General features: G+C 37.5%; 1 protein-coding gene across 1 annotated transcript; it reads right to left on the bottom strand.

Moving 5' to 3' along the window:
- Nucleotides 1-203: 203 nt before the first annotated feature.
- On the bottom strand, nucleotides 204-14,756 carry LOC135256914 (cytochrome P450 2K6-like). Its single transcript, XM_064339186.1, has 10 exons — nucleotides 14,677-14,756; nucleotides 12,838-13,082; nucleotides 9,734-9,896; nucleotides 7,417-7,566; nucleotides 6,630-6,790; nucleotides 6,026-6,199; nucleotides 3,830-3,971; nucleotides 2,977-3,161; nucleotides 1,959-2,100; nucleotides 204-1,156 (listed from the first exon to the last, which is right to left on the bottom strand). The coding sequence occupies exons 2-10, from the start codon at nucleotides 13,027-13,029 to the stop codon at nucleotides 960-962; spliced, it is 1,506 nt and encodes a 501-aa protein (XP_064195256.1). The 5' UTR covers nucleotides 13,030-13,082; nucleotides 14,677-14,756; the 3' UTR covers nucleotides 204-959.

Here is a 14,756-nt window from a genome sequence, read left to right as displayed (position 1 = left end):
ACTGTGCAATTGTGCAATTGGAAAAACATTTCAGTCTCACAGTAATTACTATGAATTCCAGTATTTATGTAATATAAATTTCAGGGAAGCATTGAGGAAGAGCCCCATTTACAATATTGTGGTTTACAACTAAAATAAAAGAAAGCAAAAGAAGAACATGCAGTAAAACAATAGTCGAAAGCAATTAAAACATTAGTTAAAACTAAATTTAAAACAATTGCCGTCAAAATTTTATTTCACTTAATGTTTTTGTACAAAGGCAAGGTTTGCATATACATATTATGAATAACAGGTTTAGTGAGTGCTTATTGCTGCATTTTTTATTTACAACCTGGCTGCCAAAATCAGGTGATTTGTGGATATGAAAAATATTGATAATGTTCTTCCCTTCTGCATTTTACCCAAAAGCGTCTTGTAATAATATACTACACTAGTACTGTACTCCTCTATGAAAAATTTAATGCACATTTGTTCAGTGGTTTGCAACGTTCTTGGAACTTACAAAAAGGTATTTTTACTCCGTTACCTGAGAAAAACAGGAGTGTTTCAGATATTCAATTGGAAATAGACTTGTGACAAATATGTTGAATACACCATTTTAACAATTTGACAAAATGTAAACCATCACCACGTTAACAGCCCTAAAATTAAAAAATACTCCACACCTAAATTCTAACATGTTCAATGAGAGTGCCTGTCTGGGAAACTAGTGTGTTGATGCCTGTGATGATACAAGGATGACCCTGAGAAGACCACCTAATCCCACAAATTGCTGTATTTCTGAAAAAATTAAATTCCACAAATTGATGTTTTCTAAAGCTATATAGCTAATGGCATCTAGTTGTGCTTACAGTAGACATGAAATGCCCTTAAATATATGAGTGGTCTCTATCCTACACATAGATTAATATGAGGGCGGTCTGGGATTGCATTACAGACTGGTGCTAGCAGAGGGGCACCTAGACGTTTATGTTTCGGGCCAGGGCGCGCACCTGGATGTTCGGGGCGCAAAGGGTCAGACCCCCAGTTGGGGACAGGTCGATGTCTTCCCCATTCACCCCTTCGGTGGCGTGAAAGGAGAAGTTCTGCAGCAGAGACGTGAAGAACAGGAACAGCTCCATCCTGGCCAGCGTCTCTCCAACGCATACCCTGCGGCCTAGCAACGGCCAGAGAAGAACAGGGCCAGGGTCAAATCCCACCATGACATCCAGAAGCAGGACTGCTTACTAATTTAAGCCATTGAACTGAATTTTACCAATATAAAATTTTGTAGCATGCTGCCTTTTGTCTATTATGGCATGAATGAACAGTATATACTTATTTTTGTAGATATTAGAGAAAAGGAAGTTAAAATGAAAAACATTTCCTCTTACTTGCTGTTCAGCTTACTGAAACTTTAAATCTCTCAATGGATTTGAACATATTAAGGAGTCAAACTTGATGCGGTAAGGGCATAAATATAATCACAAACTTTGGGTCATTCCTAGGTTCCCAGGGTGGTCTTATGTTCCCCAGATTTACATGGCACATAATGGGAACATGACAAAGGGTCCTATGTTCCCAGGGTCCTATGTTCTCCAGCTCTACAAATGTGCTCTCCCAGGGTCCTATGTTCCCAAGGTCCTAGGACCCTGGGAACATAGATACGCTCCCCACAAACTTAGGTCTTAATAATGCCAAGACTGGCCTGTATTTAATTCAACATTTGTCCTTAACTTTGACTTACATGTAAATGCAAGCTTTACACTTTTTCTGCACAAACTCAATTTAGCAAGTTTGGTTTAGTGATTGCTGAACTCCCCAAACTATTAGTAGAAATTGAATTTGGGGCAAATGTTGATTAGATCCCAGCCTCAGTCTATTGACAACATGCTTAAAGATGAAAGTGTTGCATAAATGCAATTCATTATTAACATTGAAGACAACTCTGGTCCCTACCATGTGCAAAATGGCATTACCTGCAGAAAATGGCATGAAGGCTTCTCGTTTGACAAACTTCCCCTGCTCATTGAGGAAATGTGGTGGGTAGAAGTGGTCTGGCTTCTCCCAGTGGTTCTTATCCCGGTGTACTGATCTCAGCAGTGGGATAATGTAAGTCCCCTGTACAGAAGTGTAAAACACAGCTCATTCTTACGCTTTCAAAGGAAAAGCATTAAAATATTTCATTTGAATGACGGGAAATAGTCATTCTGGGAACAATTCAGACATTCCAAAGTGTAAGTTCCATAATGTTTAGGATAAAGGCATTATTTAGTTTTAAATTTGGCTCTGTAATCACAATTTTAGATTTGAAATCAATTCACATTCCCAGGTTTTGTTAAGGGTATTGTTATACACTTTAATTTCACCATGTAGAAATTCCAGAACTTTTTATATATAGCCCCCCTATTTCAGGGCATTGTGATGTTTGGGACCTATTAATGATATGTAAATGAAAGTAGTCATGTTTATTACTTTGTCACATATCCTTTGCATGCGATGACTGCTTGAATTCTGTGACCCATAGACATCATTAGGTACTGAGTATCTCTGGTGATGCTCTGCCAGGCCAGGCAAGAAAAAAAAAGTCTTTGTCCCAAACATTATGGATATGTACAGTGCCGTGAAAAAGTATTTGCCCCGTTCCTGATTTCCTCTATTATTGCTTCTTTTTAACACTGAATGGTTTCAGACCTTTAAACAAAATGTAATATTAGACCAAGGGAAACTGAGTAAACACATTTTATGGTTGATACCTTTGGGTGTTTGATAACATTTTTCATTAAATAAATGAAACAATTTTTTCAAAATTTATTTTGTGTTTACTCAGGTTCCCTATGTCTATTACATTTTCCCAAAAGATCTGAAACCATTCAGTGTTGAAAATATTAAATAATAGAGGAAATCAGGAAGGGACAAATACTTTTCATGGCACTATATACAGAATACATGAACAGAGTGTTTGCATTTATACATCAACAGATTGTTGCATTTAACCTTGGGTATACAGTAGCCCCTGAGGTCTACATCACAGGTTGTTTCATGAGGCAGGCCCATGGGGAGGATGTCGGCAAACCTCTGAACCTCGTGAATCACAGCGTCTGTGAAGGGCATCATCTGCCGGTGCTCAGCTCTGGGCTTCGCCCCTCCAATGATCCTGTCAATCTCCTCGTGGACCTTCACTGAAAATGTGACAGAAATGAAGCAAGAACACGTGTATACCAACATGTATTTATGCAATTCATTTGCAATAAAGGCTTGCCTGTCTCTTTGTTGTTTTGTTTAAATCTGTGATACCAAAAAAGCAACCTATGCCTCCCTTTTGATTGTGGTTACCAGAACAGCTGCTGTTGTGATTTTGGGGGAGAGAGACCTGCAGGACTACAGACTGCAGAAGTCTCACTTACAGGCACACACACCTGAGGTGTTTCTGATTGCATTTATGATAACAACCTGCTGTACCTTCAGGGAGAGAAACACTGTTAAGGCTTGGACTGCATGTTACACATTCCTCCCCACCTGGCAAAGCCCCTTAAAGGCAAACCCCCTTTCAAGTGATCTGTGGCACTCTTAGAGAAAGAAGGGAAAAAGGCAGTGCCTCATCTACTTAATCACAAGAGCCCACACACTCCACAACATGATGATATCTCACCACTCTGTGGTGAATAGATAGACAATCAGACAATAGCCATTTCATTTCCCCTTTGACCAGGACCTGATAAAGGACAGAAGAAATACAAATAACAAACAAGAATCTTCCATAGTCATGGAACTACTGATTCACTGCAGGATTTAACTGAATCATTTATTTAAAACAACAAGTATGGATTCTAAAATACCATCAACTCACTCTGGATGTTGGGGTGCTTGATCAGGATCAAGAGAGCCCAGGAAAGGGTGCTAGACGTGGTCTCTGTTCCAGCCACAAAAAGATTTGTGACAGTACACAGGAGGTTCATTTCGTGGAAGTGGGAGTATGAGTGGTTCTTTTCCTGTGGGTTGACATTGGGATCACTTTGAACATACCTTAAACAATGGACAGGTTATCCTCTAAGTTTTTTCATAGGTTGGAATTCCCAATCATAATTCTGGACCCTTCTCATCACTGCAACTCCAGACAAAGACCACATTGATACTACCAGGAATTATACATTTCCATAATTAAGCCACCTTTTCATTTTTTGTATGTTCTACATCTGCAAATAGGTCACAACAACTGCCAAATGATTTAATGTGGCAGTAGGAACAGTATCAAAAATTAAGACTGCTTTTTGATTTCAACAAAATCTTTAAATAGTTATTGGCAGATGATTCAAATGTGTACTTTGGTTCATATTTTTATCTATCATCCTGCCTGTCCAATCATCTGAAACGCATAAAGAGTATTTCACTTACATTACAGGCATTTAGCAGATGCTCTTATCCAGAGCGACGTACACAACTTTAACATAGCATTTACATTTAATCCATTTATACAGTTGGATATATACTGAAGCATTGCAGGTTAAGTACCTTGCTCAAAGGTACACTGTCCTACCCAGGAATCGAACCTGTGACCTTTAGATCCACAAAACCAGATCCTTACCCATTATACTACACTGCTGCCAGTTAATAACACATTTGCATGGGTACAACACATGGCTCATTGTCGTTATTTGTCATTTGTGATGGTCATCAGTCATCAGTGAAAGCCTGTGAAGGCTGCAGAGATAATTGCCAAGTATGACTGCAGGTCACTCTGACAGAACTAAAAAACATCCATGTAGCTGATCAATCACAACTGTGTACTGCCAGCCCACAGCTGTGCCTAAGGCCTGGTTCCCAGAGGGAGACTGTTCAAGCCTGTTTGCCCCAGTCTGCAGCCCCAAATGACTAATCTGGCTCAGGGCTCAGTCAATGCAAACATCATTGCTAAAACAAATTTATTGGACTTACACTATTCCAATTACCAAATATTAACTGTGCTTGCATTCATGTCTGCTTTTTGTTTTTTCAGTTAACGCACCCTGTCACTTAATACAGCGTTTCCCAAACTTTTTCCTTCCGCGGCACATTTTCCAAATTTACAGAATCTCATGGCACACCACGCCGACCGAAAAAAACCCCCGAGCGACGTACTGATGTTGATGTGACATGCCAACAGTAGGCCTAAATGTTCTTTTGGGGTCTTAATTAAGCGATATGCATTTTAATGACATTTATTTTGTCTTTTGTGAATGGGATTTGTTCATCTAAGTTTTTTAAATTCTTTTGAACATTAAAAACACTGCACTTTCACACTGCACTTTCACACTGCACACCTGACCTCGCCTGACATCACACCGGTTGGGAAACACTGACTTAATACATAATAAAACATTTTGTCAGAGCTATAACAGCTTCCAAACATTTCCTGTTGCCAGCTAAGTGTTTCTATGTAATGCATGTAAAGACATCTATGAATATTTCTCAGCTAGAAAAGTTCTGCAGGAAAGAGAGGAAAAAATTAAAGAAACTGAAAAAAACTGTCACAGATCTGACAAGATGGTGGTGTTACTAAGTACTACAGAAACTAAGAGGGTGCCCAAAATTTTGTACACAGTGTTCATTTTAGTTTATTTGATTCTGAAATAAATGCAAATGAACAGTGAATATGCATTACAATTAAAATTCACATTGGCAAGAGCTGCCTAAACCTTTGGAGGAAAAACCAGAAAGTGCACTGTAGACACATTGTGCATAAAAACTGTAGACAGGTGCAGGGCAGGGCGAACAAATAAATAGAACCATATGAAAAAAGGATTACCTGCTCCCTGCGTTTGAATTTTCACAGTCAGGGTTTAATTTACACTCAACCTTTCGACCTGCAGGTCTTTGTCAGGTATAATACCTGGTGGTCAAAACATCTGTTTATTACACACTCACTGGTAACACTCAGTTGTGTGGGTAAGCCTTTGTGTGGGTAAGCCTTTTTTCCTTATGTGCCTAAACACATGCACACAACTAATATGTGATGATTCATATAATATGAACACAGATGATTATATAAACATAAACAGTGTCTTACCCCCTCCATCTTGCTCATGAAAGCATCGATGTAGCTTCTTTTGTCATTTTCATCAAGGACTTCTCTGTGTTGGATGAAAATCTGTCTGAAAAAGTCCTTCAGAATATTCTGGTGTTTTATAACTTTATAATGTGGTCCAGGCAGGGGGTGCAACACAGGAAACATGTTGTACAACTAAAACACAGGTTAGAGACAGAATGTTTTTAGACTTTTACTGTACTACTATTACTATGGCTACTGCTACTGCTGCTGCTACTACTACCACTACCGCTACCACTACCAATAATAATGATGATGATGATGATAATAATAATAATAATAATAACTTGTCATTTTGCAGGTGGCAATGTAGCACAATGGGCAAGGAACAGGGATTGTAACCTAAAGATTGCACACATTACCTTTGCACAATTGAGAAAGATACTTTACTTGAATTGCCTCAGTACATGTCCAGCTGTATAAATGGATACTATGTAAAAACAAAATACTAAAAGTTATGTAAGTTGCTCCGGGTAAGAGCATCTGTAAATGTCTATGTAATAATAATAAAAATAAATAAATAAATAAATAAATAAATAAAATAATAGTGTAATAGTTACTACACCTGTATATATGGGCCTCCAACAAGTCGGAAGCTCTCATTGTTCAAGATCAAAAGTTTAATGAAAATTTCATCTTCATATTCCAATCTTTTTCCCATAATCAGGGAGACTATAATGTTAGATGTAGCTGCGTTAATAGGAATTGTTGTCAGAAACGGTTCACCTAAGGGGGAAAAGACAGGTCAAATAATATAGCCCTCATGCTTTATGAATTACACTTACACGGTTCATTATGCACAACCATTTCATCGAGTTCAAGAAAGAAGGTAACATTCTGATTCTGTTATTCCTACATAAGCAAGGTTTTTGGTTTCTAATCATTTCTTCACATAGAAAAACAGCGAACTGACGCCCAATGCTCAAAAAAGCCCAGAGAAATAACCAGGTGAGACTGATTACATTTCTAGTGGTTTCTAAGCATGTTTTGTCATTACAAATACTGAGTAGACCTTGTTTCTAAGAATGTTGAGTCTGTAGTAGAATTACTTGGTTGAGACTGCTCACATCACATACTATATTATGGTTTATAAAAAATGTTTTTCTATTATAACACTAAGTAAAAGCACACGGATGAGATTGATAGAATGTTTCCTAGCACACGTTTTTCATTTTCAATATTGAAAGGAAGAACTTGTTTCACAATTTGTTTTGTCTACAGCAATACTGAGCAGGCATACTTGTTTCTAAACATATTTTGTCTTTAGAAATATTGAGCAGAAGCACTTTCTCTAATCCTGTGGTATCTGTAGTTACACTGAGCAGAAACACTCATGATTTGATTAGCTTCACCTTTTTTTGCTTCAAACTGCTTCACCAGGTGTTCAGATTCCTCAATGATTTTTTCCTCAATATTCCGCTTTCCCATTCCAAGGTCACGTAGGACTGTCAGTGTGAATCTACGGATAGTTTTCCATGAATCCCCATGGCCAAAAATAATACCTAGGGTCAAAAAATAGATTATTATCATGCACACACAGCAAGTTCGATCAGGAAATTTGCTGCGGCTGACCAATGGTCAGCTTCAGCAACCATGTTTTCATACTCAATCAATCACATATCATCACATGGTTGAGTATGAGAACATGTAGTGATGTGTATATGCACACTAATAGTGCCTTTTTAAACCGACAGTCTGACCTCTCCCGTGCTGCCCATTGCTGGTGTTGGGCTTTGTAATTTCTGTTGCTACTGCTCAAAAAAGTATTGCTTTACTCCCTTCCACTCTGCAAAAAGCCTAATGGTGGTCCTGGATGACCAGCTGGACCTCAAGGAGCATATCAAGGCAACATCATGGTCCTGCAGATTCCTCCTGTACAACATCAGGAGGATTCAACCACACCTGACCACGCACTCCACCCAGCTACTTGTCCAGGCTATGGTGACCTCCTGTCTTGATTACTGCAACACCCCCCTTGCAAGCCTGCCAGCTTGTGCCATATAGCCACTACAGATGATTCAGAATGCTGATTCTTGCCTTCAACCCTCCTAAGTTCTCTCACGTCACTCCTCTGCTCAGCTCACTCTACTGGTTACCGATCACTGCCAGGATCAGGTTCACAGCTTCCAATGTGGTCTGAGTCACATCTCTTCAGACTATACCTGGACTAACTATCTATCACCTATCATCTTAAATCCCCCTCTTCCATATTACGTGTACCTCCGTCCAGCACTTATATTGCACTTGTATTATTATCTTGATATTGTAACTTGTTGTCATGCCTCCTACTTTGACTTAACAATATTCTCTGACCTCTGACCTAGCCTATGCTAGACTTAATGTCTTTTTGGATATGAATAACTGTTACATAATGAGTATTGTGCCTTGTCAGACCTGTGTTTTGTAGTTGTTCCAGTTACCTCCAGTATACACGTATTGTACACCGCTTTTGATAAAAGTGTCTGCCAAATTACTGTAATGTTGTTTGGATCTGCTTCAATGTACTAAGGAGGAGGTGGTTGGCATCTCTCCTGTTTAATAGGGGCGATGCATCGTACTCCACTTAGTGCATGCTGGTGTGTGCAGATCTATTCAGCACCAAACCAAAATAATTGCATTCCATATCATTTAAATATTTAATCTAAATGAGTCTACATGAGTGGTCCTGACTGAAATAAAATTTTCTCCCCTATTCCTAGTCAGATATGAATCAGGTGTGGAGGAAAACCTCTTCTTAGGTTCGGTGGGTGAGTCGGCGATGTAAGAATAAAGACTAGAAATTATGATTTCTTCTAATAACCTTTTTATTCTCTTCAATCAATAATCCTTTTTATGTACGTAGGCCTACGGGAGGTCTCCAGTACCATAAAGACACAAATTACGGTTTACATCCTTTTTATACAACCAGATCTCCTCCTACCCTGATGCATCTTCCCTTTAAAATAACCAATCCCAGCCTAGGTCAAACTTATGTTTCACCAGTTAGTTTAACAATAACTATTATATAATCTTCCATTTTAATCAATGACAGATATTTCACTACACACATATGCATGACAAGGATTTGTTCTCATAATTAACAATTGTTCAATCTTCCAGTTCCAAAGTACATGCACTTTATATTCATTAAATGCATGCTGTAATTCAAATGAAATATTTACTCATATACACACCACCATGTTCTAACAAACTATGTTTATATCATTACCGTTGCTGTTAATACTTTGCTTTTCATTCCTTTATTTTAATAGAATATAATCTATACAATTACTGGATATAGCAAATCAGTTCTTTCTAGGTCAGTATCCTTTCTCTTCTCTTGCAACTCAAAGGCCTTCTGCACAAAACTGTTTTCCAACATAAGTTACTTACAAAAGTAAATGTTTACAATTTTTCCTCCTGCAACTGGGGTTCAAAGATTCTCTAGGTATTATGCATCAATGTACAAGGAGGCCGCTGTCTTTCCTTAGTTACAAATTCTTAGACATAACACAGAATACCTGCTGTTCTTCATTGATCTTCCCATAATCACATACATTTAAATATATTTTTGATCAGTACAATCTTTAATAAGAAGAAATTTAACATTAAAAGAATGAAGGAGAAGCACACTTCCACACAGACTTTTGCACATGTCAACAAAAACTTCCACCTGAAGCTGGGACATACCATTTCCATTTGTAATTTGTTTGAATATAGGAATATCTGGCCTCTCTGCAAATTGGTCAGCTTTCAAGACAAGCGCCTCTTTCACAGTCTCATAGCCAGTCAGAACCACCATCTTCCGGAAGCCCAACTGAATGCTGAACACTGAGCCATATTTTTCCTTCAGCTGAAAGAAAAACAAAACCACAAGATGAACGCCCAGTATTTTAATTGGCAGATTCAGAATAAGGGGACACAATGTATTTTTTACTTTAAATGTTTATCATTTAGTGCCCTAGCAAGATAAACAAAAATTTATAGCTGAATTGTCAAAGCTGAATTGCAACCGAATTGCTAGACTGTGGTCATCCAAATTAAGATTATGATGCTGACTTTCAGGACATAAGCACTTATAAATCACCTCCACAACAATGTGCACAACTCATATTCTCAATTGCACAATTCACACATCCCAGTGTACCAAAGTCTCAGTGTGCACATATGAATAAAAGTAAAATGTTCAATCACTGGTTGTATTTTTCAGATATATATCTTTAAATCATTTCATTGAAAATTCATTCACCAATCAACATGCATGGCCAGGGCAGAATTTCTGTTTAATAACATATGCAATGGCATGTGGTTTGAAATGGCAAGTGCAGTTCACAAGCTCAAACTGAAAGTTCTGAATCTTGATAGGTTCTGTATGGATCAAAATTCCCCAAAATATGTTAACCAATCTCAAAAACTGTCAGTGGTCTTAACCTTGCAATGGAGGGTGTACAAAATATGTTCCATTTTTGACAATGAAAATATTAAAATATAGCTGTAGACACACATACACACAAACATACACACACACACTTACAGTGATGTGAAAAAGAAAGTACACTCATCCAGTTCTACAGTTTTACATATTAGGATATAACTAACCCTCATCCAGCCTTCACCTAACAGTAGATAAAACTAACAGTAGACAGATCTTACCTCATGTGACAAATAAAACATAACAGACTTTTTTTCCATTATTTATTCAAGCAAAAATAAGTCAATATGCAGGAGCCTTCTTTGAAAAATTAAGTTCACTTCATGATTCAGTTGCTGTTAGAACACTTTAAGTAGAAATAACCTTAAACTCATTTTCTGTATGTTTGTCAGCCTCTTACATTTCATCAGAGGAATTCTGTCCCACTCCTCCTTATAAAACTGCTTCAGCTTATTGGTGTTTGAGGGCTTTCCTTTGTGCATAGCTCTCTTAAGGTTCCACCATAAGATCTCAATAAGGCTGAGGTCTTGACTTGGCCTTTTCAAAGCCCTCATTAGATTTACTGGGCTGCTTAGGGATATTGTTGCATGATCCATTTTCGGCCAGGCTTTAGCTGTAGGACATGTGGTCTCATATTTTCCTCTAGAATATGCTGGTATAGAGAGGAATTCATGGTGGATTCAATCCAAGTCCACCACCATACTTGATGGTTGGCATGGGAGCCTTGTGGTCATCTGCGGTGTTTGGTTTTCGCCAATGGTGTTGTGCATTATAGCCAAACAACTCCACTTGGTCTTGTTTATGTAATGTAATTCCTATATGGATCACCCAATATACAGTGCCATGAAAAAGTGCTTGCCCCCTTCCTGATTTTTTCTATGACTGGGTATTTGTCACAAAGAGACAAAATGTAGAATTAAACAAAGAAACTGAGAAAACACAAAATACACTCTTTAAAGTATTATTTAATTTATTTAATGAAATACGTTTTCAAACACCTGTAGCACCCAATGAAAAGTAATTGCTTATTTATTTTCTCAGCCACTTAACCAAATTTAATTGCTAATTAAATTCAATTGACTGGACAGAGGGTTGATTGTAGCCAGCCCAGCTGAATCTGAACCTTACTCATACAGAACCTTACCATCAGTGTAAAGTAGTTTCTACAAGCAGACCGTCATGATCAAAGGAAATTCCATAAGGGATGAGGAAAAATATATTTCAGGAAAGAGTTACAAAACCATTTAAAAGGCTCTGATACTCCAACGAACCACAGCGAGAGCCACTGTCTGGAACAGTGATTCTTCCCAGGAGTGGCTGGCCTGTCAAAATCTCTCCAAGGTCACAGAGATATCTCATCCAGGAAGTCACAAAAAATCTCAGAAGCACATCCAAAGAAATGCAGGCCTCTCCAGCCTCATGTCCCTGTTCATGACTCACAGTAAGAAAGAGACTGGGAAAATCTCACATTTGCAAAAAAAAAGCAGCTAGATGACCCCCAAGCCTTTTGGGATAATGTTCTATGGACAGATGAGTCTAAAGTGGGGAAAAGTAGTGCGATAGGATTGGGGTGCTTTGCTGCCTTGGAACCTGGATGACATTATTGAAGGAACCATGAATTCCGCTCTGTACCAGAAATTTCTTAAGGAAAATGTCTGAACTGAGAGCTGATGTTGAAGCGGATTATGCAGAAAGACAATGATCCAAAACACAAAAGCAAATCCACATCGGAATTGCTGAAAATTAAAAGAAGTAAAGTTTTGAGTGACCTAGTTAAAGTCCTACTTGAACCCGTTAGAGATTCTGTGGCAAGACCTGAAAGCAATGCTCCAACATATAGCATAAAGCCTTCCAAGAAGAGTAGAGGTTGTTATAGCAGCAAAGGATGTACAAACTTCATATTAATTCCTATAATTTTGGATGAGATGTTCCAAAATGGCAGGCCTCAACAGCCATTACCTACATGGACATTAAGATTTTAAATATCATGTCAGTAATGACCCTCTGAATAGCTTTGTGTTTGTGTGTTTCTTCATTGAGGCAGTAAAACCTTCCAAGAGAGGAGACACAATTACACACCAGATATGTGTGAATTGATAAGGCTATCTTTTAATTGCCATAGAGTTCCTGTGGATATTTGGGGAGGAAAAAAAATAATCAATGACCTCATGATCAGGTCAACCAGAGCAAGTCACTCAGTCACAACATGACATTGTACAGACCATAAATCATTAACCTGCATCACAACATACTGTCCGTCTCCCATGTGCCGTGTTCTAAAGACGTGTAGAACCAGTTAAACAAGTACTTAAGTTAACCATGAGACAACACCAGTATGATGACATGCATGTAGGGCACTTACCTCCATCAGAGTCTGAAAAGGCCTTTTTCTGTCCATAATAAATATATTCCCCACTAGTGGAAGAGGCCTGGGTCCTGGTGGGAAATTCTCATTGTTTTTTTTGTGATAAAGAATGTAAATAAGCATGATACAAATCAGGCTAATAAACAGAATGGATGTGCCATCCAGAGGCAAGATGTGCATCAAGGGCATTTTGTTTTTATAGAATAAATTTTAGCAACTGGGAGATGGAAACCTTTTACCAACTGTAAAAAAAAAAAAAAAAAAAATATGTTAAAGACAGGTTGTTCACAGATTAGGTCCTTGAATTGCACTCACCTGCAATGACATATAACTCCAAATAATATTAAACAACACAAATATTTATTTGCATTATTATCATTTTGATTTATCTTGTTTTAGTTGTATATATATATATATATATATATATATATATATATATATATATATATAAAACCCAAGGTTAACTAGTCAATTCGAAAAAATGAAACACTACAATTTATTTGCTTTTCTTATTGATGGCAAAGTACTTCAACAGGAATAGTGCCATAAATAAACAAATATTTTGTGCCACTCTATTTGGACAAACATTAAGCTACTTTATTATCATCAGCGATCAATGAACATTTCATCACTTAACAGGTTCTTTAATTAACCAAATTACACTAGTTGTAGGTTACAATGAGACTAACTTGAGGATCATTAAAGGATTTATTGTATTGTGCCTTGTGTACAGATCTGCTTTTAAATGCAGTTAACAGTTTAGTTGGGGATTTATCTCCCTAAGACATCATTACTGGGGCAATTAATTAAATAAATTACTAAATAAATAAATCAAAGACTTGCTTGTATATTGCTTCTACAGTAGCCATTTCAGGCTCATACAGGAGCAAATCAGTCCTCTGCCGAGTACCAAAAAACGGAGCGATTCGACAACCTTCGAGGGAAATATTTCTATAAAAGTTCTTGAGCGGGGTAATAAAAAAATCAATTCCGGAAGTAATTTTCGAATATAAGTCATTATTTTTACTTGTAATAAATCAAATCATATCATCAAATCATCAGTGCATAATTTTAAGGAGTCAAATGTCATTAACGAATTACGATGGTTTTCTTAGTCAATAATTTGCTAGGTGAGCAAAAAAAAAAACAAAAGAAAAAAGAAAAACATGATGTCTTCCTCTGCAACGGCTGTTACAATTATGCGCCTCTGAGTTGTTATAATATAACGTTTTTTTTCTCTCGCTTTTCTATGCTTACAGAATACCAGCTAAAGCGAAAACGGGAGGGTCGTTACCCAGGGAGGAGATGGAGAGGGCTTCTTATTTGGAGATTATGGACACTTGCCGAATGGTGTTGAAAAAAATTAACATGTAATTAAATTGTGTTTAATATTTGTTAAAGACATTGTAGATGTCTTTAACAAATACATTGCAAATGCAGAGGACATCGGTATAAAAGTTTTTGGATTTTGCTCATTTACTCACATAGCCTAATATTTAGCCTGGGCACTATGGAATTTTATTTCAACCAGCTTTGACAAGTCAGTATCATTACCTGTTTCAATTCTGTTCATACCTTATGTTTCCTTTATTAACATTAGTAAGTGCAGAAAAAAATCCTTCTTACGCACAATATTGGGCGTTTTCATTTAGCTACTGTTTAAATTTGTCCGCCCTTCTGTTACAATTATACCGACTTCCCGATGCTAACTGGTTTTATTTTACTTTTGGTAGTCCACAAACAAGGACAACCTATGCACGTATAAGTTGTTTATTTAAAGCGATACAAAAACACATTCCTGTCATAGTACAAGCAAAGCCAATGTCATATACTTACGCGGACTGCATGCTCCTTAGAGTGGCCAAAAGTGTTGTTGCAACCATCTGATGCACGTGTGGTTTTATGCAGTTCTACGA

This window comes from Anguilla rostrata, chromosome 6 (genome assembly GCF_018555375.3).
Source record: "Anguilla rostrata isolate EN2019 chromosome 6, ASM1855537v3, whole genome shotgun sequence".
Lineage (NCBI taxonomy): Eukaryota > Metazoa > Chordata > Actinopteri > Anguilliformes > Anguillidae > Anguilla > Anguilla rostrata.
This window is presented reverse-complemented; position numbering and strand designations above follow the sequence as displayed.

Excerpts from the sequence above, each read along its gene's own strand:
- LOC135256914 (XM_064339186.1), bottom strand. The coding sequence starts at position 13,029 with ATGCCCTTGATGCACATCTTGCCTCTGGATGGCACATCCATTCTGTTT. Across the intron at positions 6,791-7,416 it reads GCAGTTTGAAGCAAAAAAAG|GTGAACCGTTTCTGACAACA; the intron begins GTGAAGCTAATC and ends TTTCCCCCTTAG. Across the intron at positions 2,101-2,976 it reads GGGGCTACTGTATACCCAAG|GGGACTTACATTATCCCACT; the intron begins GTTAAATGCAAC and ends ACTTCTGTACAG.